Raw genomic sequence first — 24742 nt, 5'->3', positions numbered from 1 at the left:
TTATTCATACTTTTATTAAGTATAACATAAGATTTTGTGGTATCCACTAGTGTAAATATTTTAAATTGAAGATCGAATTCAATCATTGTATTCATATAAGGTCAAGGAGTGTAGTTGTAAAAAATCATCAAAATCAGAGTTAAATTAACCGTTAAATCGTGATTTTTCGTTTATAACCGTCGAAAAGTTTTGTCCCGTTACTTGCTCTCTGAATGTTTTTTTTTTGCAATTTTTGGCGTATGCGATCTTGAAATATATACAAACATGTTTGACGGTTGGATCATTGAAACTAGTTTCGTAGAATGAGTATCCCATTAAAACAATAGATTCACTAATACTTACGAGTTTATTCATACTTTTATTAAGTATAACATAAGATTTTGTGGTATCCACTAGTGTAAATATTTTAAATTGAAGATCGAATTCAATCATTGTATTCATATAAGTTCAAGGAGTGTAGTTGTAAAAAATCATCAAAATCGGAGTTAAATTAACCGTTAAATCGTGATTTTTCTTTTTATAACCGTCGAAAAGTTTTGTCCCGTTACTTGCTCTCTGAATGTTTGTTTTTTGCAATTTTTGGCGTATGCGATCTCGAAATATATAAAAACATGTTTGACGGTTGGATCATTGAAACTAGTTTCGTAGAATGAGTATCCCATCAAAACAATAGATTCACTAATATTTAACAGTTTATTCATACTTTTATTAAGTATAACATAAGATTTTGTGGTATCCACTAGTGTAAATATTTTAAATTGAAGATCAAATTCAATCATTGTATTCATATAAGGTCAAGGAGTGTAGCTGCAAAAAATCATCAAAATCAGAGTTAAAATGACCGTTAAATCGTGATTTTTCTTTTTATAACCGTCGAAAAGTTTTGTCCCGTTAATTGATCTCTGAATGTTTGTTTTTTGTAATTTTTGACGTATGTGATCTCGAAGTATATACAAACATGTTTGACGGTTGGATCTTTGAAACTAGTTTCGTAGAATGAGTATCCCATCAAAACAATAGATTCACTAATACTTAATAGTTTATTCATACTTTTATTAAGTATAACATAAGATTTTGTGGTATCCACTAGTGTACATATTTTAAATTGAAGATCGAATTCATTACTTGTATTCATATAGGGTCAAGGAGTGTAGTTGTAAAAAATCATCAAAATCGGAGTTAAAATAACCGTTAAATCGTGATTTTTTGTTTATAACCGTCGAAAACTTTTGTCCCATTACTTGATCTCTGAATGTTTGTTTTTTGCAATTTTTGGCGTATGCGATCTCGAAGTATATACAAACATGTTTGACGGTTGGATCTTTGAAACTAGTTTTGTAGAATGAGTATCCCATCAAAACAATAGATTCACTAATACTTAAGAGTTTATTCATACTTTTATTAAGTATAACATAAGATTTTGTGGTATCCACTAGTGTAAATATTTTAAATTGAAGATCGAATTCAATCATTGTATTCATATAGGGTCAAGGAGTGTGGTTGTAAAAAATCATCAAAATCGGAGTTAAAATGACCGTTAAATCGTGATTTTTCGTTTATAACCGTCGAAAAGTTTTGTCCCGTTACTTGCTCTCTGAATGTTTGTTTTTTTTCAATTTTTGGCGTATGCGATCTCGAAGTATATACAAACATGTTTGACGGTTGGATCGTTGAAATTAGTTTCGTATAATTCGTATCCCATGAAGTTCAATGGTGTGTGTGTGTATATATATATATATTTATTTATTAAGTAGATTTAAATCTATTTATTTTGTATGTATAATTATTATAGTTTTTAGAGGTATAAAATTTAATATATATATATATATAATTATTATAGTTAAAATTTTGGGTATAATTATTATAGTATATATAATTATTATAATTATTATAGTTAATTTAATATATATATATATATATATATATAAAATTATTATAGTTTTTAGGGGTATAAAATTGTTAAATTAATATATATATATAATTATTATAGTATTTTTTTAGGGTTATAAATTATTAAATTAATATTCTGCTTATCGTGTATCGTGTTACCCACGTGTATACCCGAACAAACCCGTTATCTTAACAGGTGCTTATCGGGTTACCCGATAACGACCCGTTTCGTTATCGTGTCGACCCGAACACCTGTTAATTTCGTGTCGTGTGGTGTCGGGTTATCGGGTCGTGTCAGGAATTGCCAGGCCTAATAACAAGGGCTAAATATAACCGAAACCTCGGAAAAAATATATTAAAGGTTGTAACAACCGAAATGTAACATTATTTTATTAGGCATTATCAACCAATCTCTATGACAGACAAAAATAAAACCCGGACCGATCCCACCAAGAAAAATTAGAGCCCATAGCATCATGGTTTGCCATGAAGAAAGTTGAAGTTCTACTATAAAACCAATTGACAATATGAAGAGTAGCTCAACTTACTTATAAGCCCAAGCAAGGTCCCTTCTCCCATCAATGTTGGATTCATTCTCAACACGCCTCCTCACGTGTGACGAATTTTCAAGCCTAACATGTAGACAACACAACGGGGTAACGTGGAGCGCATGTGACCGTTTAGCTTCACACGTTGAACAACCTGCTCCTCTGATACCATGAAGAAAGTTGAGGTTTTACCATAAAACTAATTGACAATATGAGAAGTACCCCAACCTACTTATAAACCCAAGTAAGGTGCATCCTCCCATCAATGTTGAATTCATTCTCAACATCAACATGTCAAAGCATCTGCTACTTGATTACTTTACAAAAATGTGACACACTGTAAATGACATGAACCTGCTTTAAAAAAAAATGACATGAACCAGAGACGCTCCAAACAGTTTTACCGGTCCACCCGAAGCTGCCAAGGGACCGAAATAGGGGAGCGAAAGAAATGAAAGACTAACATCGAGTCTGTTTCGATCCAAACATTATACCAAGTATGAAGCCAAGTCAATTCAATCTATTTAATTATGATCGCTAAAAGTTGTAACACGCCTCTGGTAGTCACTTTTATAGTCATAATTGTAACAACTCATACCGAAAGAAATAGTGCCACTTGCTTGCAAACATGCAAGGCAGGGACAAAAGTTGCATATATAATTACTCAATTGCTTGCTTTCTTGTTCGCTAAACTATGTGTATACCTTAATTTCTGAAACGTACGAGAATACGTAAAACAAGGACGGCAACACAAAGACGGCAACAATTGTAGCTTTGAAGAAAGGCCGGGGAAACAGAGATGGCTACGCTTTGAATAAAGGCCGGCGAGACGGAGACGGCAACGCATGTAGTTATTAATGTCCACATGCACAAACGTATATCCAATTAGGACAAGCTCTCTAGACTTTTTGGGGTTTCAACTGTCAAGTACCATTCTCTTTGTACGTTCATTATGATACAAGTTATTACAACCGTGTCTTTCCACCACCTCAACACTCTAAGATGTTCAAGGTCAACTTCCACTTTCACCTCATCAGGTTTGCTTCTCCCCCTCTCCGACAGCATTATCCTTGTTTCATTTTATTGCTTATCATTATTACTATACCTTCTTTCTTTTTTTTTCAGAAATAAATAAACAAAAATAACATGGAATAATTTCTTGCCACATGTAGCTCAAACAGTCCTGAAATTTAATGGCACACCAGAGAGCAGTATGGTAAGATAACCTGTGTTAGTTTGATTTAAATCCACTAATTATCTCCATCACCACTCATGATGCTCATTGGTCGTTACTAACATTCTTGCCCGTCATCACCCCTTGTGCCTTATTTATATAGTTTACTGTTATTTTCTAGCATAGTTAATTACAAGAAGAAAAAAATTAAAATGCCATATGAGCTTATACACTTTTATCAAATTGTCATATGAATTAAAATTTTAAGCGATTTTGTGAAATCAATAAATTGTCGTATATTCTTAACTCCGTTAAGTTTTCCATCCAAAATAGGTCGTGTTTAGAGTTATTTAGGACATTTTAAATCTCCACTTCCCTTCTAAAAAGTTGCATTCAACGAAACAAAAATATAAAGGTTTCTACAAACAAAAAATTAAAATGATTATATAATGGAATAATATTTTTTTATTCTAAAGACAAAATAAAACTCAACTTAATAACATGATATAATTTTATCAAGTTTCTCTCCAACAGTACAATCTTCAAAACATATATCACATGGTTTTGAAGTACAGTTGTCCTCTAAAACAATGGTAAATATCCAACCTACATTGCTTTTATAAAGTTATTGCTCATGGCAAATAATGAAAGGAAAATGTGTTCAAATGTCTAAAATAACCCAGAACACAAGTTATATGCAAATATTTTGGATGGAAACTTAATTATGGTGTTAGAATGAGATCAGAAATTAATGATTTTCAAAAAGCTGATATGACAAATCACTTAAAATTTTAGTTCTTATAACAAATTGAAAAATGTGTAAAAGTTCATATGACACTTCAAAAAAATTTCTTTAATTATAATTTACTATTATTTCTTATCAATTTTCTTTTTCTAGTTTCATGGATTTTCTATAAATAATGGTTACCTCCTATGAATAATCATGTGAATTGCATTTGAATTACAACACAATTCCACCAAACCTCCCTCTTGAAGACTTGTGCTTCCTGTGGGTGTGCGGAGTGAAGTTTCCACCAAACATCCAACTGAATATTTTCCAATTTTTCTGAGCACCAAGGGCGAAGAGTGTTCTAATAGTATCTAGCCTAGCCACTAGTGCAAAAAGGTTTCATTGTAATCTATACATGATTTCTGTGCATAACCTTGTGCCACCAATCAAACCTTGTTCTTTTGAATTGGTCCATCAAGATTCAGCTTGGTTTTAAACACCCATTCCACTCCAATCACATGTTTATCTGAGGCTCTGCTTACTAGTTCCCAAGTGTGATTTTTCTCTATCATACTCAACTCAATCTGCATTGCTTTGTTCCATGAAACATCATTTGCTGCTTCTGCATAGCTTTTTGGTTCCACAAACATAACTTTCTGGTTCCACAATGCACTAATTACAATGCTCATAAACTTCACTAATCCTCTTGTATTTAAGAGGAGTTACATCATAGCTCTCAGGATCAATAGAGCTAGTCTGTGAACTAGAAGCTTCACTCTAAGATTAATATGGTACAGAGAGTAGTAGTTGACTTAGTGTGTTGTTCTGATGTGACAGACTCAGCTTCATTCTCATCACTTCTTCACAAGTTCACATTTTGTGGCAATGAGTGGGTGTTCTGACTTCTTTTACTGCACTTGTCGCCCAGTCTTATTTAGCATTTTCATTGAATTAAACATCTATAGAGATTAGAATCTGCCCATTGCTTGGATTATAAGTCATGTATCCCTTTTCACATGTGTTATAGCCAACAAAGATTCCTTCTGTGCTTGTAAATTGTACTTTATGTCTCAAATTGCTCGGTACAAGAAAATAGCATACTGAACCAAATACCTTCAGATGTTTTACTCCTAGTTTTCTTCCACTAAAGAGACCTCAAATGGTGTGATGTCATCTAAGGCCTTTGTGGGGCACCTATTCAACGGATACACAGATCTATGAATTGCTTCACCCTAAAGAAGATAAGGTATCCATTTCTCATGTAGCATGCACTTTGCCATATCCACAATGATTAGGTTCTTTCTTTCTGCTAGTCCATTCAGTTGTGGAGTGTAAGCTACAATCAATTGTCTCTCTATTCCTAGATATTCATAAAATGTATTGAATTCATTTGAAGTGAGCTTTCCCTCTCCATCAATTCTCATTTCCTTCCGTGAGTAGCCACTTTGTAATTCCACCATTGACTTGAACTTCTTGAACACATTAAAAATCTATGACTTGTTCCTCAAGAAAAATGCCCAACACATCTGAGAGTAATCATCAATGAAGGTAAAAAGTATTTGTTACCTCTCAATATCTGTATTTTCATGGGGCCACAAACATCAGAATGTTCAAGCTCCAATGGTTCCGTAGCTTTCCATGCTTCTCCTTGGGAAATGCATCTCTATGGTGTTTTCTCATAATACATCCTTGAGACACCTCTTTTCTTTCTTGAATCTCAAGCAATCCTAGCATCATGACTTTTTTTCTAGCAGATGCTTCAAACTCTGACAGCTTAGATGGATGCCAAATAAGAGAGTCCTGCCCAAGTTTGTTCTTAGTCCAAGCTGGTTTCTAGAACTAATTTATAGTGGAAAACATGCCCTTCTGTTTGACACTCACAACTAGATTAATCAGAGTTCTATCATCATAAGCATCCACCTTGTAGTCTTCAAACACCAAGAAATAGCCATTTTCTATCACCTGGCCAACACTTAGCAGCTTTTCTAAAAGTCCTGGAACCAACATTACCTCTCTTATGTATCTCTTGCCTCTCATGTTCTTAATGACAAGTGAGCCCTTTCCTACAACATCCACTAGCACTCCAATTCCTACTTGCACTTTAGCTTTGACATTTCTATTTATTTCCACAGGCAAATCCTCCCTTGTGGTCATATGATTGCTACACACACTGTCTATATACCACACATCCTTGTTCTTATGTTCAGTGGTTGGGTTACTTATAGAGAACAAATTTCCTATCTCCTCCACTTGATTGGCGTAATTGACTTGCTACACACTGCTGTTGAGATTGCAGTCTCTAGCCAGATAGCCAAACTTGCTGCACTTGTGACATTTTAGCTTCTACTTATTCCAACACTCTCCATAGTGCAGTTTAATACAAATTTTGCAACGTACTTTTGCCACATAATTACCCTACTCTTGTTTCGCTAGAACAGTGGTCTTGTTAGTCCATTGCTTCCCTTTGTTCTTGAACTTCTTCTGAAGTTTGAGATTGCTAGATTAACCACCAAACCAATTGTTTTGCTTAGTTGAGATATCCATACTAGCAAATGCCCTCTCAGGTCTATTTTCACCAAGTTTACTCAGCTGTTGCTCATAACCTTTCAAAATGGCTACCACATCTTGCGCATCAACCGTCTAAAGATCTTTATAGGATACTCAATCACATAAGCAATACTAAGACTTAGGTATACTAATCAACAACTTCTGTACAATTCTCTGATTATTCAATTCTTCGCCATAGCTTTTCATTTGACATATTAGATCAAACAGTCTAATCAAATACACAGGTAGAGATTCATCTTCATCCATACATGTATACTCAAAATCACATCTAAGACCTTGTAATTTCACTAACCTCACTTGCTTATCACCAACGAAACTCCTACTTCAGAATATCCTAAGCAGCCTTAGCAGTCTCCTGATTTGTAATTCTTGGAAAAATCTGATCAGAGATAACACTCTGAATAGTCATTGTGACCCCAATGACGAGATTGTCAAGGATCTATAACCTGCACCGCTTATCCTTACTAAGGTATAATGCCCAGTGCTCTTGCATCTTCGACAATGTTTTCTTTTAGCAGTTTTCTCTCAGCAACCGAGAGATCTTCTTCTTTCTTCTCTGGGTCATCAACTCCCTTCTCAACCAGATTCCAGAGCTCATGGGGTTGGAAAATGGTTTTCATCTTGATTTGCCAGAAATTGAAGTTCTCACCGTTGAAGATCGGTGCTTGCAGCCCATTTCCAGTAGACCCAGTAATGTTAGACCCATATCTGAGCAATCGAAGTTCGTAGCAACAAGAAAATTGCTCTGATTCAACTCGTGATTCTCACAAACTTGAAACGCCCAGATTTTCAGACCCAACTAGGCTCTGAGGTCATGTTAGAGTTTGATTCAGATTGTGCGTGCGTGTGCGTGTGTGTGTGTGTAATGAGAAGAATGAAAGAGCAGTATTGATTTACACACAACTTTGGATTGAATGGGAAGCAAGAAGGAAGAAGAATTGAATCTGCAAAATTAAAGAATGTGACTGATATTGTTTTCATTCTTCCACACACACAGCATGTGAGCTTAAGACAAGTCGCATCAGTGAACACATTCCCCTCCAGATCACATTCGCAAATCTACCCCATTCAGATCTTGAACCTTGATTGGTCCCAGGTTGCCGTTGATTGTACTGCAATTATCTGTTAATATGATCTACTCTAGTGATATTTTTCAGTTCTACTACGCACATATGTTTTTAGTCATGATCAACAGTCCGTAAGCACCTGTTTCGTTGGTAGGTACATCTATTCCTAGTGCATGATCAACAATCCACATGCATATGTTTCGTTGGCATGCACATATGTTCTTATTGCATGTAACACCATGCATGATCAACAATCCACAATAACCAACAGTAAGGAACGAGCTTCTTGGCTGCAAATTTTAGAGCTTTTAACCAATACAAGTTGAAAATTTGTGTGTACAGCGAGTAAGGTTGAGTCTTTTACCCAACCAACACATCGCCTTAACTAAAATTGTACAACACCTATGACACCATATTATCTATTGGCCAAAAGACATGCACAAAGCGGGAAATGGGAAGATGTAAAAATTCTGATTTTTTCTCTTTCACGACTCATGATGCTCGTTGCCACATCTATCATGCCATATTATACATAGTTGACTATAAATTCATACCTGGATTAGTATTTCCCCTTATTTTGTATCATACATTTTCTAGTTTCTTGTATCTTCCATAAAACATCCGAACTGCATCCGAATTACAACCAAATTCCACCAAACCATTCTGCATTCATTAGAATTAACACAATTTTCCTTTGTACCATTATTTTATGCTGTTAAAATTATTATACATACTTCTTATAACTTAAGCAGAACTTTGAGGTGACTAAACAAAGAATAAAGAAGATGTTCAATAAGGTTGATCTCTCTGTTTCCTCGTACGATACTGCTTGGGTGGCAATGGTCCCTTCTCCAAATTCTCAGGACCCTTTTTTCCCTGAATGTGTCAACTGGCTATTGTGTAATCAACTCCACGACGGGTCATGGGGTCATCCTAATTTCCATCCTTTGTTAAGGAAAGATGCTCTTTTATCTACGTTAGCATGTATCCTTGCACTAAAGCAATGGAGTGTTGGTGAAGAGCTAATTAACAACGGTATACACATCTGTTGCTCTTGCTAAGTAAATTTCCTCCTTTAATAATTAATGTTCTATGATGAATATGTTCTGATCCTCTCCCTTGTTCCTGTAGGACTACGTTTTATTGAGTCAAATATATCTTCAGCTACCGATGAAGTGCAACAATCTCCTCTTGGATTTGATATAATATTTCCTTCTTTGATACAATCCGCAATGAATTTGGATATCAATCTTCCCCTTGAAGAATCAACCCTGGCCAGTATTTTCCACATGAGAGACTTTGAGCTTCAAAGGTATGACGTTTTCTTGGGTTTTTAATTGTTGTCATAGGTATTCCTTTGTTGTTACATTTTTCCACTTTTATTACATGCGATATTACTACTCTAAGCTAGACTAAAGGGAGGGATGAGAGTTTGGATCCGGGACATAGTGAGTTGAAGAGCAAGGTCCTATCCTCCAAGGCAACCCACCACTTGCATAAAATTGTCATCGTTGTTGTTGTGACAATTACATTTGCTGCTATGTTTCGAAGCCATGGCTTGGCTATTCAAGCCACCTGAGCTCAAATCTATAGATTTAGGTTTATTAGAAACTCGGAAAATGTTCTTTCACCAGGGTGTAAAGGAACAAATATCTTTCTTCAGATATGGATTGATAAACACGTGTACAATTGAATCTGTTCATATGCTCTAAAAAATGGTTATTTTTTTATGTTGCATCCTAAACTATTCAAAGTCAACATCTATCTTGTTTCCAAATGTTATCCTTTAGAGGAAATGGAAGCAACTCAGAGGGTTGGAGAGCCTTCTTGGCTTATATTTCGGAAGGAAATGCAGAGTTGCAGGATTGGCAGACGGTTATGAAGTACCAAAGGAAGAATGGGTCCTTGTTTAATTCACCATCAACCACAGCCGCTGCTTTTACTCACACTAAGAATGCTGATTGTCTTCAGTACCTCCGCAGACTCTTAGACAAGTTTGGGAATGCAGGTTCCTCCCTCCATATATTTTACTAGTTTTCTAGCTAACTAGGTGTATTATCACTACATGAAGACGGGTAAACCACAGTTTAATTGATTAAATTTTATTGACTTTCAGTTCCAACGATATACCCTCTAGATAAATATGCTCGTCTTTCTATGGTTTCCAGCCTTGAAAGTTTGGGTATCGATCGACATTTCAGGGAGGAAATTAGAAGCGTAATTGATGAAACATACAGGTAACTAAACTTCCCTTATAAATATTTAGGTAGACACCAGCTCTGTCGTAACACAATTGTTCTAAGAGTATATTCTTAAGCGAAAAATTAAGTTTAGTGACGTAGCGAACTGGTTCTCATTCATGGAGGAGCATGACATTAGCCGAGAAACTGCAGATTATGGCTGCAGGGGGATGAAGAAATATTTTCAGATGCTGCCACCTGTGCAATGGCGTTTCGACTCTTACGCGTTAATGGATATGACATTTCTGCAGGTATTTTTCAATATTGGTGCCTAGCTTGGTCTTCACCAATTGGGGTTGACAACTGCCAGAAATTAACTAACTGATTTATGTGCTGTCTATGTAGATCCATTAGTAAAATTTTCCGAAGATTGTTTCTTCAATTCCTACGGAGGATACTTGAAGGACGTTAGTGCTGCCTTAGAATTGTTTAGGGCTTCCGAAATCATCATACATCCAGATGAGTCAATTCTTGAGAAACAAAACTACTGGACAAGTCATTTTCTGAAAGAGGAGTTATCCAATATGTTAATTCAGCCTCATAGACCGAATAAGCACATTGCCCTGGAGGTAATTTCGTACATATGATAAGTCTCTTAGATTTGGTGATGTTTTCTTCAGTCCCAAAAATATTATGCTCTATATATGCAATTTCTGATTGTTTTCAGGTGGATCATGCTCTTAAATCCCCTTACCATGCAAATTTGGGTCGTTTATCAACCAAGAGAGCTATAAAACATTACAACACAGATGGTACAAGGATTCTGAAATCTTCTTATAGGTGAACCTCATGTATTTCCTTCCCCTAATTGATGTTGGAATATTTTCAACAATATAAAGTAGGAGCAGTGGGTTTGTTGTCCAAAAACGGTTGCCATGTTTTTGAATTAAAACTTGAACAGTTTGTCGGTAACCACTGCTTGGTTTGTATGGCAGCCACCAGTTGGAATCATGCAAGAGATGTATTCTTGGTTATTAAATTAATAACGGCTATTATTAATATACAACACCTGACAACTCTTGAACAAGAGTCATGTCTGAAGAGATGTTTCAACCACTATAAATAGAGGCAGTCTGCACATATTTGTGAATATCCGGAATAATCATTCTTTCTCTTCGTCAATATTCCTAACAAAGGCTCCTCCACTTATATATTATTTTCTTATACAAAAGCCTCAAGAAACTAAAATCTGCAGTTGGTTTTTAGTTAAATCTTGAGCATTCTTGTCTCTCTCTCTTTGAGTGTTTGGGGTTTGTCTTAAAAGTTTGCAAAACTTTGATAAATAATAGGCATAAGGCCAGGATTCATAGTATCCACAAGGCTTATTCGCAGATCCCCTTTGCACTCTAGATGTGGGAGCAAATAAAGTCTGAAAGATAGCATATTTCTACGCACTTTGAAGCAATCTTTCAACCTTCGTCATAACCATAACCCACATCATAACCATAATCCTCATGTTACAAAGTTTCTCCAACAACTGATTTCCCACGTGTTCAGTTTCCTGTTTTTTAAGACGATATTTTCTGCTGAATTATTATGAGGGACTGCATTGTTTTCATTAGCTCTTTGAATATTGGACATGAAGATTTCCTCGAACTGGCAGTGGAAGACTATAACATTTGCCAATCTATACATCGTAAAGAATTCAACCATCTTGAAAGGTGAGTGCAATGCAAAGTAGCATGTTCTTTTTTCTCTTTTCGTTTACTTTTCTTTCTTTTCTGAATTCTGGTATTTCGTCCATGTAAGCAGGTGGGTTGTTGAGCACAGATTAGACAAGCTAAAGTTTGCTCGGCAGAAGCAAGCGTACTGCTACCTCTCTGCTGCAGCAGACCTTTTCCCTCCGGAACTATCAGATGCCCGCATGTCATGGGCCAAAAATGCATTTCTCACAACTGTGGTTGATGATTTCTTTGACATTGATGGTTCGGAAGAGGAACTAATAAACCTTATACAATTGGTCGAGAAGTATGTGATTCCTTTTCCGTTTCCACCCGATCTGTTGTTAATGAATCACTTCTTGTTATGGTTGTCATAGTGTTCCTTTTATTCAAACGCAGGTGGGACTTAGATGCAAGTGTTGATTGTTGTTCTAAGCACGTTGAAATCATATTTTCAGCACTTAGGGACACAATTAGTGAGATTGGAGTCAAAGCGTTCAACTTGCAAGGACGTAATGTAACAACTGACGTAATTAAGATTGTAAGTTGAAGTGTTTTAGTTTTGGTTTTGATAGCATTACTGATCAGGACTTCCTGAGCATCAGAAAAAAACTTTCAAGTGCTTCACTTTAATGAAGTATCTTAGAATATCATGAAACCCTTTTAACAGTAACTAATTTTGACAATTTAACTTTCTGTTGTATGTTTTTCAGTGGTTGGATTGCCTGAACTCTATGTTAAAAGAAGCTGAGTGGTCGAGAAACAAGTCCGTGCCAACAATGGATGAATATATGGCAAATGCAGGAACATCATTTGCCTTGGGACCAATTGTCCTCCCAGCTCTCTATTTTGTTGGGCCTAAACTTTCAGAGGAGGTTGTAGGAAATTCTGAACTCCAGTATCTGTTCACGCTTATGAGCACTTGTGGGCGTCTTCTCAACGATGTCCAAAGCTTTAAGGTAGACAACCTCTCCAGTATACGCTTATGAGCTAGAATAATATACCATCTAACATTGTTTGTTTGGTTTTGGACTAACTTACAACTCAAATAATATATTTTGTAGAGGGAATTAGCGGAAGGGAAGTTAAATGCTGTATCGTTGGCCACGATTCATGGTGGTGGTACTGTATCTGAGGAAGATGCGATCAATGATATTAAGAACGTTATAACAAGTGAGACGAGAGAACTGCTAAGAGTTGTTTTGCTGGAGAAGGGTAGCGCAGTTCCAAGAGCTTGCAAGGATTTGTTTTGGAACTTGAACAAAGTGATGCACCTTTTTTATTGGAAGGATGATGGGTATGTTGGGAACGAGATGATGAAGGCCGTAAATGAAGTCATTGGAGAACTTATTGTTCTTCAATGAATTGCAAGTAAAAAGTGATTAACTAAATGGCATGTGTATACATTAAGGCTGCAAATTGACAACTATTCTAATTATCAGCAACTGTGGACACCCTTCATGCGGAGATCGAACTCCAATTTAGTTTGGTTAATTTTTCATTATAATGATTCATTTAGCTTTGTCAAAAAGGTTATTGTTACAACTTGTACCTTAAAATTTATATTTTAATCTCAGACCACGTCGCTTGAGACTTGTTTAAGGTTTTTAAATGTTATGAATCATATGACGCCCTCCTTTTATGCAAATTCATTGTCTAAATAGTAGTGTCAGACATAGTTTAGTTAAATGACAAGAAAAGCTTAGTTAAGCTAGAATGTTACATTCACATCAACAGTAATATGGGTTCTCTCAATGAAAGCACCAATTGTTAGAACTAAATTTGCACACCTCCGTGAGTAGCGGTTGAGCACAAACTCGAGCAACTTGCAAAACAATAAACAACCTGTAAGGATGCCTAAGACCCGCTCCCGGGGGGAGGGGGGTGTGTGTGCTGGTCAAAGGCTCTTTGATGGTCAAGTTAGTGCATAATTTTAGACTCAAGTAGTGGGCAATAGAATTCAAGTGTATAGATTGCATTACCATACACGAACCCTAGATGGGTGCATTTATACAGTGGAGAAAGAGACTTTTTTATGATAGAATCCTCATTTTAAGCCAGGAGAATTCTAAAGGATATCTACTAAGTAGATATTGCTTCCTCTTAGGAGTTGTGATTACTTGCGGCCCATGCCTATCCCTAGATTGTAGGGATCCCAAGACTTATACGATTTGATTGCGTCCATATCTGGATCAGATCATGTGTCTTGCAGAACAAGCATGGTCATCCAGCAAAGTTGCTAAGACTCCGCCTATTGCTCACGAATAAGCCCTACTCTGGCCCTGAAAAATCATGGTCCCATAGGTTTGTGTTCTCGTCATAGTCTTCTTCTTCGTCCCATTGTCGAGCAAGCAAAGTCTCCATTTGTTGTGTAAGTTGTTCAACCTGTTGTGCTAATCGCCCAATATCTTCTCTCTCATACACATCATCATGGTTGGTTCCCTGTCCCAAATCCCTTCCACCACGTCCCCTTCTTGGTGGCTTGATGGACTTAGGTTCTGATGCCAACTGATGCAGCGAGCAAAACACGAATGAGTTGATTAATAAATCCAAATATTGATCCTCGAATGAAGAATGCATGTTAAACAAAGACACAGGAACTTCGTAACTTTTCCTTGCAAATTCGTTGATTGTCAAGGACAATACAAAACTTCACAAATCCTAAACCTCTTGTTGATTTACCAAGAAGTTTACCACACAAACGTTGTTGATTCTTTACGCGAGAATGGCTAATGATTGTAGGGGTGTCTACCTCGTTAATTTCGTTGGAATATCGGAGTTGATAGAACAAGAACAAGAATGAGAAAACTCTCCCAAACTGCACTCAATATTCCATTCAATTCATCATAATCTTCATTTTCTCTAGAATGCAAAATACTCTTATTTATAAAAACTCTAACCCCCTTTTAATAACTGATACATGCATCATTACTAGATTTAGTGAACTCATTAAGTTAATCTCGATTAATCTATCCCCACTAGCATATATTTGTTACATTAAATAAAGAGTGAGTCCTCCTGCATCAAAGGTCTTTAATATTTCGTGTTCAACAAAAAATTGGGCGGGGTTTACAATTTTTCATTTTTGATTGCGCGACGAAGGATAAGTTGTGTAGTGAATAGAGGTCTCACCCTCTCTCGAACCCAGTTCTCTCTTGCCCTTTCTCCAACCCAATTCTCTCTTGCCCTCTCTCCAACCCAGTTCTCTCTCACTCACTCTCATCGTCGCATCACTGCCGCATCACCCTCCCCGTCGCATCATCGCTGCCAGCTCTCACTCCTCCGCCGCATCACCACCATTGTAATTTAAATTTGTGTTGTATGATTAGGGGATTGAGGATTTAGGGTTCCATGGGTATGGGGATTTAGGGATTTAGAGTTCGGGGTGGGGGTGGGGGTTGGGGATGGGTGGTGAGGGGTAGGGGTTCGTGGGGGAGGTGTGGGGTGGGGGTTCGTGGGGGAGGTGTGGGGTGGGGGTTCGTGGGAGTAGTGCATGGTTTTGTTTGTGGGAAGGGGGGGTGGTGGGGTTAGTTTTATAATTTTTTTCTCTTATTTATTTATTTATTTTCATTTTTTGAGATTTTATCACAAATAGTCGTTCTGTTGGAATTCTATCAATAATTCAGTTAGTTTGCTTAGTCACAAATCCAATAATACAGTGCCACCTGAATTTTACAAAAAGATTAAGTATTGCAAAATTCTAAAAATCTATTAAAGTAAAATAAAAAAGACGAAAGGAAAGATTTTTCATTTTTTTTTTTTTTACAATTCTAATATCACCAAAATATCATCGATACCAGGCAATTGCCGGAGATTTGGACAGGGCCATTGATTTCCACAGTCTTTGCTTGACCGTCGACAATGGTTGAGATTTATCGGGGTTTCAAGCATCTGTTTCTCGGATTAAAGAAGGAGGTGGGTTTGGGCTTACCCACCAAGTCGAGCCTATTTTCGAGATCTGCCATTGACCCAGATAAAAGATTACCATAAACCTTAAGTCTGTTTTCTTTTTAGGGGTTTGCGACGCTAGGGTTTGAATTTGAACTCAAATTCGATCGAAAAATGTTAAGAATAAAATTAATTTTTGTCCATTAAGAATGAATGGATTGATTGGAAAAGAAATTTACCGTCGGATTGTGGATGAGGGCGGTGGAGGAAAAATATGTGATGGTAGCTATTAGGAGAGAGAGGCAGGTAGAAGAAGATGAGGGAAGTGGGTTAGAGAGTTCATTCTAATTTCTTTTCTTCCTTTTTATTTTTCTTTACAGATTTTTAGAATTTTGCAATAGTTAATTTTTTTGTAAAATCCACATGGCATTACATTATTCGATTTGTGGGTCCTATATTTGTGCCACATAAGCAAACTAACGTAATTATTGACGGGCTTATAACGGAAGAACCATATTGATGTGCGGTAGTGAATTTCAAGGACCAAATTGATTGATTTTGAAACTCAGAGACCAAAATGATGAGTTTGGTCAATCTCATGAATCATTAATGATAAATACCTTTTTTTTTAATTTCTGCATTTTTTATATTTTACGGTTTTTGCAGATAGGGTTTTAGTTTTAGGATTGAGGTTAGGGTTTTAGTTTTAGGATTAGGGTTTAGTGTTAGGATTAATTTTTTAAGTTTAGGTTTAGGAATTTAGTTAATTTGTTAACTGTTTGCGTTTTAGGTTTTTAGATTTAGGAACAATTTTTAAATATAAGATTAGGCTTTTAATTTCATGATTAAAATTTTAAAATATTTGGGTTTTAGTTTTAGGAATAATTTTTTAATTTTAGGATTAAGATTTTAGTTTTAGGAATATTTTTTTTTAAAATTAGAATTAAGATTTCAGTTTTAGGATTAGTTTTATAATTTGAGAATTTATTTGATATTTTTGTCGTTCAATTATTTTGTTGATGTCGCAGTTGATTTCCCAGCGTTGGGCAATTAGGGGGTCCCTTTCGGCACCTCCAGCACTGCCACTTGGGCCGCCACTACTCCACCAACAGTTGACCCGACATTGGTTTCTCTGGTACCTCATTTTGTGCCCTCAATGTCTAAGGCTCCCACGTCGACTTCTTTGGTGAAGCATCCATTGATGAATGCATAGCAGTCTCATCGACGCCCCCGCACTACCGTCTAGTTGGAGCGATCTGCCTCGACATCAACTGTCGAGGGAGAGGGACCCCAAACAGGTAATAAATAATTTTGTTGATCTTGTGATTTATTTTAGTATAATATATGTTAGTAACTTAGTATAATATATGTTAATTATATTTTAGTAATGTTGTAATGTTATTTTAATATTATTTCAATAATTTTTTTTTATTAATATACACACTAATAGTAATATGTTTATTTTGAGTTTCATAAAAAAGAGCAAAGGGAAAACAAGATAAATAGGTTGAAAAAGAAATTTCTCCACTGCTCCGGCTCGTGGTGTTTCTCTTATAGGTTGGAGGAGTGACGTCATATATATATATATATATATATATATATATATATATATATATATATATATTAATTTCTATTACAATTAATAACATATTTGTTAATATTTTTTTTTCCAGTCAGGGTTAAAGTTCCTGGAGATCGACATGTTCAAGGAAGTTTATGTTCGGCCCGATGATAAGATCACTAAGCAACTTCATGTAAGTTTACGTGATTCTTAAATTTATAAATATATTAATATTAATTTAATATTAATTTAATATTAATACATATTTAAATATTATTTAGGTTATTTTTATTATTACAAGCTACTATGGTGGAGAAGAGAGGTTGTTCTCCAAGAGAAGTTCAATTCTCTATTTAAGATATAGAAGAAGGAGGTGGGACGGAATTTACAATTATACAGTGATTAAATACTTGGTCAACCCTAGCTTGAATGGCAGTTCTGTTCCGGGTGTGTTCATAAGTAAAAGTGTTGTTCACGAAAATGTTATGGCACAGTCATCCCAACGCCACAAAAGCCTGACAACTACGGTCACCAATTTTCTTCCCTTTGAAAACATAGTTGTACACGTCGAATGCATAATTTAGGCTGAAATGTTTTTTGCACTCAACCACGGCCCGCGAGTCGTCCAAGTGTGCCAACGGTGCAAGTGTGCAACTCGCCAAAAGCAAAATGGCCACAATTGGAAACATGTTTCGTCCGGCCATAATGGTGGAAAGAATGCGTAACTTTTGATTTTCTCAGAAAATGATCCTTAGATGCTGTTTAACTTTGACACAAGGAGTTCTACACTTATAATGGATGAGGCAAAGGTGGGGGTCATTCGTAACATGAAAAATGTATTTTCCCTTAAAACTACTTTATCAACGTATTTATTGGCATGAGGTATCAAATACGAGAGTTTCTAAATTTGGGATTTATTTGGTATGATAAATGCAACTTACAAGTTCCCATAAATTGTTTAAATATCAACAATCACATAGCTATTTATTATTTCGCACAAATATTACTTATTTGCAAATTAGTTGATTGACTAGTTTATTACAATAGAGTTGCGAAAACTGTGAACTGAACTTGCACGGTTGTCGTGTTAGTGACTATCATTGCTTGTAAAAGAGACGACAAGCAGGAAAACGCGACTAGCCTTATTGTTCTGCCGTAAATAGACAAACTCACTTCTCGAGCGTTATTATTCCTACCATATCAAAATGAAAATGTGACGGATCTTTGAAGTAAAATAGATTAAGAAAATGAACACCCCTTTCTTTTTAAACTCATTTAAGTACAAATATGATATTGCATCCAGGTGCATATGGCACAATGCTCATACCCCACATGCCTGAATTTAACATTAACAAGCTAAAGTTGTGTCCATGGTAAGTGTCGAATCATTCAACAAATATTTTAGTTTGGAAAATTTTATTTGAACTTATATAACCTATTTCCACACTCAACTTACTCTCTACATGCTAATTATTTGTAACAAACTATCAATATCTCTTTAAACCCAAATTTACTACCTAAATTACCCTAACAGACCCAATTCAATATGCAAATTTATTTCTTCACCCATTTAAAATAGAAACCCAAAATCAGAGCATATGTTCTTTTCCCTACAAAGTTGCTCTCGATAAATTTCAATTCCACTAGGATCTTGCAAGTTCATAGCATTACAAAGCAAAAGCAACAAATAGAGTATCGCTGCTGGGATTAGAAAAAAATCCACGGAATATTTTCACTGTTCTTTTTGTTTATCCCTCCCCAACTTCTCTAGCTTGTGTATAACTGTAATGTTGCCGTCCTCATTTAAGTCGTGGCTTTCTTTGTGGCTATCTTCAAACTGCCTAATGAAAGGATTTGACAAAACTCAAAGCAACAACAGTTGCAACTGCGCATGCTAGCACTAAATTATCTCTTAAACTCTTCTTCTTAATTAAGACTTGAATAATAGTGAGCATCCTAGAGTGACAAGGACTCATAGGGTAATGAGCCATGGCCCTCCCTAGAGGTGTTAATATTCCATCTTTGTCAAGTGCTTGAACACTCTTCAAGCAATGCTCTTCTTTATCGAAGGAATCACCATACAGAGGAGGTGGAAGAGGAAAATTGGATACCTGGACACCCAAAAAAAGGTCATACTGTCTTCTTAATCTTCTCATAATGCTTAATGAACCCAAATTCACAAAAGGTTGTGTGATGACAAATATTTGATTATTGGGTGTGGGTTTATGAATAATTTTTAGTTTTATTGTTTATTTATCTTGTACTTAATAGTAATTATACAATAGAGATATATAGATTTGGAGTGAGTGGGGAGGAGTGAGAGAAAAGAAATGAGTGAGTTTAAGTTTAAAAACTCATTTTTTATGTTTTTAGAGAATATGCTATATTTTTTGTTAGTCTTAAGTTCAGTTTTTTAAAATAGTTCTACGAAACAAGTTTTTAAGGATTAAAACTTGAAAATTATTTTTTAGTATAAAAAGTTAGATTCAAGTTGAGTACCAAACAAGCCATTAATGTTCTACAAAGTACATACCTTTCACATTCAAATACATTTCAAGAGTTATAACTCATGGCCTACTTGTTCATTATGTTGGAAATCAAATCATAGAGAAATCCCCACGATTGTTGTAATCATCTTCTTCTACGGGTCAACACCTTATTAGCTCCTAAATTAGATTAGAAGAATTCTCTTTCCTAATTTGGCTAAATGTAATCGGTATATATTTGTATATCCTTGTACAATTGTAATCAATTAAAGAAATTCAATCATTCCAAATCGTCATATTATACTAAATTAAGACAGTATCGGTGTTGATGGAGTGGATCATCGACCCGTCGACCTGAAAATTTTTCACATGGTATCAGAGCCAGGGGGCGGGTCCGTACTACCACGTGATTGGGTGGGTCCCCATTGGCCCCGTGCGTTGTTCCACTTAGGCCAAAGATGCCACACGTGTCCACGTAGGCCAAAAATGCCACATGTTTGGGTGGGTCCCTATTGACCCCCCGCAATTGGGTGAATCTCGACATGGTTCCACATGGGATTTCATGTGCGGGGGAGTGTTGGAACCTCCAATTGTCCCATATCGGCCAGGAGGGAAGAAGAAAGCCCATTTATATAGAATTACCCCACTCTAACTAATACCGAGGCCTTTTGTGATAAAACCCCACACTTGAGGATTGTGCAAGTGGTTAAGTGGGGACAGTATCGGTATTGTTGGAGTGAGCCCTCGGCCCGTTGACTTGAAAATGTTCCACACATTATTTGTATCGTCCATTTATCAACTGACAAATCAAAGTCCTCTTCTGATTCCATCACTGAATTATTATTATTATTTTCAGATTCAACTTTATCTCAAAAGTTCATATCATTCCATCATCCCAATTCGATGATGAAATCGCTTTTGGTCTGCTACAACATTTGTTCTTATTTCTCCAAACAGCCCAACTATATCAGGAATCTCTCTTTGCTTCAGACCAATGATTTGGTTTTGACAGCAGGTATCGTATATCCATCAACCTCACAACTTTCGCTGCATTCTTTCGGAAGCAACAAATGAACGGGAGGGTGTAATGGCAAAGTTTCAATTCCTCAAGGCCTGTTTCCTCGACGACGACGCCTTTCGTAGATAACATTTGTCTCACCTCTGCTTGTGCCTTGGTCATCACTCTTGGTGTTTTCAGCATTTCTGACATCTCCCATTTCACAGTTGAAGATGATGTTTCAGTAGGATTATCATGTCGCAAACAAAAATTACACGAATAACTCGATAATTTGCATACAAAATTAAGCATGCTGACCCGGAGAACCGTTTTGATATTGTCGTTTGTTATAGGAACCTCAAGCTCATTAGAAGATCGTCCGTTATGTCCTTGCCTGTAGTCTCGGCTGCCTCCTTGCTATCTCTATTATCTTCGACAATGTGAATCTTCTCAAGTTATCCCTCATTCCACTGATCACAGCAATTCACATGAAGTATTTTGATGGAAGGGAATATATCATCCACCTCGAAGCCACCCGTCGCATTTGCACCTTCCCTAACAGCTGTTATGAGTTCTTCTTGGACCATGTCTTTGCGTTTGTTGCCAACTACCACTCTGGCAGTGATGCCATATGTCATGGAAATGATAATCTCTCCAAGGTTGATAGGCAATTCGATGTTCGAAGAAACAAATTTGAATGAGTTAGATCCCTTCTATTCCCTGATTTATGGAAAGACTCAACCCTTTTTGCGCAAAAGCAATGCCGGAACCACCATAAGAGATGATATCCGGAACAAGAAGTGGCCTGGAAGAAGTTGCTGTCATGGGTTCTCATGATCCCTTTTGCTGCTTGTGCAAACCCAACACACTGGAGGGAACGACCTTAGCCTAATCTGATCTTCAATATTCTTTTCTAACAACACTGATTGAATCAATCAATGACAACAACGTTTTCTATACAACTGAAATCGAGCAGGATTCAAACACAAGACGTCTGATGTGTCGACATACATTATCCCAAAGATACAGTGACATCGTACCGGTGCATTACATCGTGAATGCTTCTAACTAACCAAGCTATAAATCATCACAAGGAAACATACTAACCCCGAACTTTGACATTCAAAACAAACAATAATCTTAACATCTTACAATAGTACAAAACAGTACACACAATAATACAGAAACACCACTTCTAAGAAAGAATACAAACCCCATTACATGTTACATAATCTGCATCGAGGCAGGAGGCTCTCTATTTGCTAATAGGAGAGCTTCAATTCACACTTAAACCACAAGCAGAAAAAATCCCCCAAAAAACAACTAAAATTTTTCAAAAGATCCAAACGGGCCTCTAAATAACGAGAGCATTCGTTTCATGGAAGTCGCTCTTAAACAACGTAATCATACCACTCAGCTATATTGGAAGTATGGTCCATAGTAAAACTCGGCATCTTGTCCAACTTAACTGGATTTTTCCCTCCAAGCAACTTGGCCGGATTTCCAACCACCGTCGTCCTCGCCGGCACTTCCTTTATCACCACAGACCCAGCCCCAATCTTTGCCCCTTCCCCAATCCTAATGTTCCCCAATATACAGGTCCCTGCCCCAATCAGCACCCCATCCCCAATTTTGGGGTGCCGGTCCCCAGATGCCTTTCCGGTCCCTCCCAAAGTCACACTGTGCAAAATTGACACATTGTTCCCAATCACCGCCGTCTCTCCCACCACGAGCCCGGTGGCGTGGTCCAGCAGTATCCCGCTTCCGATTTTCGCTCCCGGGTGAATGTCCACCGCGAAAATTTCGGACACCCTGTTCTGAATCAGCAAAGCCAGGACCTTCCTCCCCTGCAACCACAATTTGTGCGCAGCCCGATGGGCTTGGCATGCAAGAAATCCCTTGAAATTCAAGAGGCAGTGCGTGTAACTCACGCACGCTGGGTCCCGCTCCTTCACCGCCCTCAGATCATCCTTCACGGCCCCGACCACTTCCTGATCCTGTGCGAACACCCCCATGAAAATATCCACTAGGGTCGCACAGGAGAGGCTAGGATTGCTTAATTTCACAGACAGATGGTGGGCTAAAGCACTTTCCAGAGAAGCATGCGACAGAATCGAAGTGTAATAGTAATCTGACAAGGTGGGTTCTTCATCAATATCCGAGCGAGCTTCATCCTGCATTCTGAGCCATAGATCTTCATCTGGGTCGAGATCCTCCACGATTATCCGCGTCTGAGTTGTTTTCGTGCGATTCTGGGAAATGGGTGTGCAGGAAACTTGATCAGAGAAACTGCGGCGGCAGAACTTCATGAAATGGTAGCCGTCTTCGTCGGATGTGGACCTGTTTGAATCCCAACAAAGTGGGTGCCTTTGAGTGTGGATGCAGGCAGCCATGGGAGTCGAGGGGGCTTGAGAATTTGAGCGGATAGAGAAGTGAGGGGAGAGGACTTTAGGAGTTGAGAGAACAGGGGAGGCCTTAAACAGGGCCCGAGTTATGACCGGAACTTTCATGGAAAATTTGAGATTTTGTCGTGTAAGTTGGAAGAAAATAATTACCAGATAATGAAGGAAGAAAGAAAAATGGAAGTGTGGGATTGTGGGGTGGAGGAGGGTTGGTCCAATGGAAGCACATAATTAAAATTTATAGAAAAATCCAAATGTACCATCACTTTCAGAAACACGTTTGCTCTCCTTCGTGTATGGCCTTCTAACTAATCTTCTAACCCGTTGGCAAGTGGTCGGAGTTGAGTGTTTACACGATGATATGAATTTAAATACCGTCAATAATTAACTTAACATCTAATTTAACAAAATTTATTGTTTGAAAAAAAAAAAAAAATCTTTTGTCCTTTTGTTTTTTCCTTTTTTCCTTCATCTGGTTTTTAGGTCGAGCTCAGTCCAACTAATTGTCCATGTCGGTCTTTTCCTATGACTTTGTGCCTTCTTCTTCCCCCAAAGTAAAACCCTAGCCTCTGAAACCTCCTTTGTCGTCGGCCTCTTTGTTCCGGCTTGAGGTCGGCGGCAGCCTAACCCTCCCCTCCTCGTCCTTCTCTGCATTCCTCTTTCGTCCTCCTCTTTTTTTTTCATCCCTTTCGTCTATCTCTTCCTGTTTTTTTCGCCCTTCTTCCTCTTCCCTTTTCTCCACCCTTGTTTCCTTTCTTTATCCTCTTCTTTCCCTCCCTGTCCTCCCGTTTTCCCCATATCCCCTTTCTCCTCCTGCTCCACCTCAGGTTTTCCCTCTCCAAGCCACCATGGTTGGAGACTTGGTTTATCTTTTTATGCTTTTAGCTTTCGTTTGTTTTCTGTCTGAGCATTTTGTGTCTCAGTTTTCCTTGAGTTTATCTCAGATTTGCTTTCTTTGCCTTGTTCCTCTCCAATCATAGCTCCTCATCGTGAATCTCCTAATATCTACCCTTGTTGCTTCATACTATTCAAAGTGCTTTTTGCACTATTGGGTAGGATTATGGGAGCGTTTCCAGTGCAGGTAGCTTGCCTACCCCCATTTTCCGTTCATCCTTTTGGTTATTTGGCCCTTTCTCCGAGTGGTGGTGACTGATCCGCAGTGGCAATGTGACTGTGTTGGTGGAGGTCGCTGTCTATGGTTTTCGATTTGGTTGCTGCTTTGGGTTGCTCACTGTGGGCCCTTCTCATTGTAATTTTCGTTTATAGTGTTCGACTTTTGCTTGGCTTTTTTGAACTCTCTTTTGGAGATGTCCTTTCCTTGTATTAGCTTCATCTTTAATGAAATTATTTTGTTTGTCCAAAAAAAAAAAAAAAAAAAACTGTCCAAGTCGGTCTTTTTGATTGATTGAATCCAAGCGCTTTACCCTAGGTCGTGTTTTTATTTTTGTCGCAAATTTCTTCTTTTTTGTTTTTCCTTATCTGTTGTTTTTTTATTTTCGGAACGTTATCTTTTTTTTAAAAAAAAGAAAA

General features: G+C 37.2%; 2 protein-coding genes across 2 annotated transcripts; one reads left to right on the top strand and one right to left on the bottom strand.

The window, feature by feature from the left end:
- The first annotated feature begins 9753 nt into the window (after positions 1–9753).
- LOC126617088 (ent-kaurene synthase TSP4, chloroplastic-like) lies at positions 9754–13449 on the top strand. Its single transcript, XM_050285153.1, has 10 exons — positions 9754–9985; positions 10094–10214; positions 10371–10468; positions 10563–10786; positions 10885–10997; positions 11780–11878; positions 11970–12185; positions 12278–12419; positions 12592–12837; positions 12943–13449. The coding sequence occupies exons 1-10, from the start codon at positions 9754–9756 to the stop codon at positions 13240–13242; spliced, it is 1791 nt and encodes a 596-aa protein (XP_050141110.1). The 3' UTR covers positions 13243–13449.
- Positions 13450–21910: 8461 nt separating this feature from the next.
- Positions 21911–23457, bottom strand: LOC126615537 (serine acetyltransferase 1, chloroplastic-like). Its single transcript, XM_050283361.1, has one exon. The coding sequence runs from the start codon at positions 23318–23320 to the stop codon at positions 22202–22204; it is 1119 nt and encodes a 372-aa protein (XP_050139318.1). The 5' UTR covers positions 23321–23457; the 3' UTR covers positions 21911–22201.
- Between the last annotated feature and the right edge of the window lie 1285 nt (positions 23458–24742).

The sequence above is a fragment of the Malus sylvestris genome, chromosome 3 (assembly GCF_916048215.2).
Source record: "Malus sylvestris chromosome 3, drMalSylv7.2, whole genome shotgun sequence".
NCBI classification, from domain to species: domain Eukaryota; kingdom Viridiplantae; phylum Streptophyta; class Magnoliopsida; order Rosales; family Rosaceae; genus Malus; species Malus sylvestris.
The sequence above is the reverse complement of the archived record's forward strand: the minus strand, read 5'-3'. Positions and strand labels throughout refer to the sequence as shown.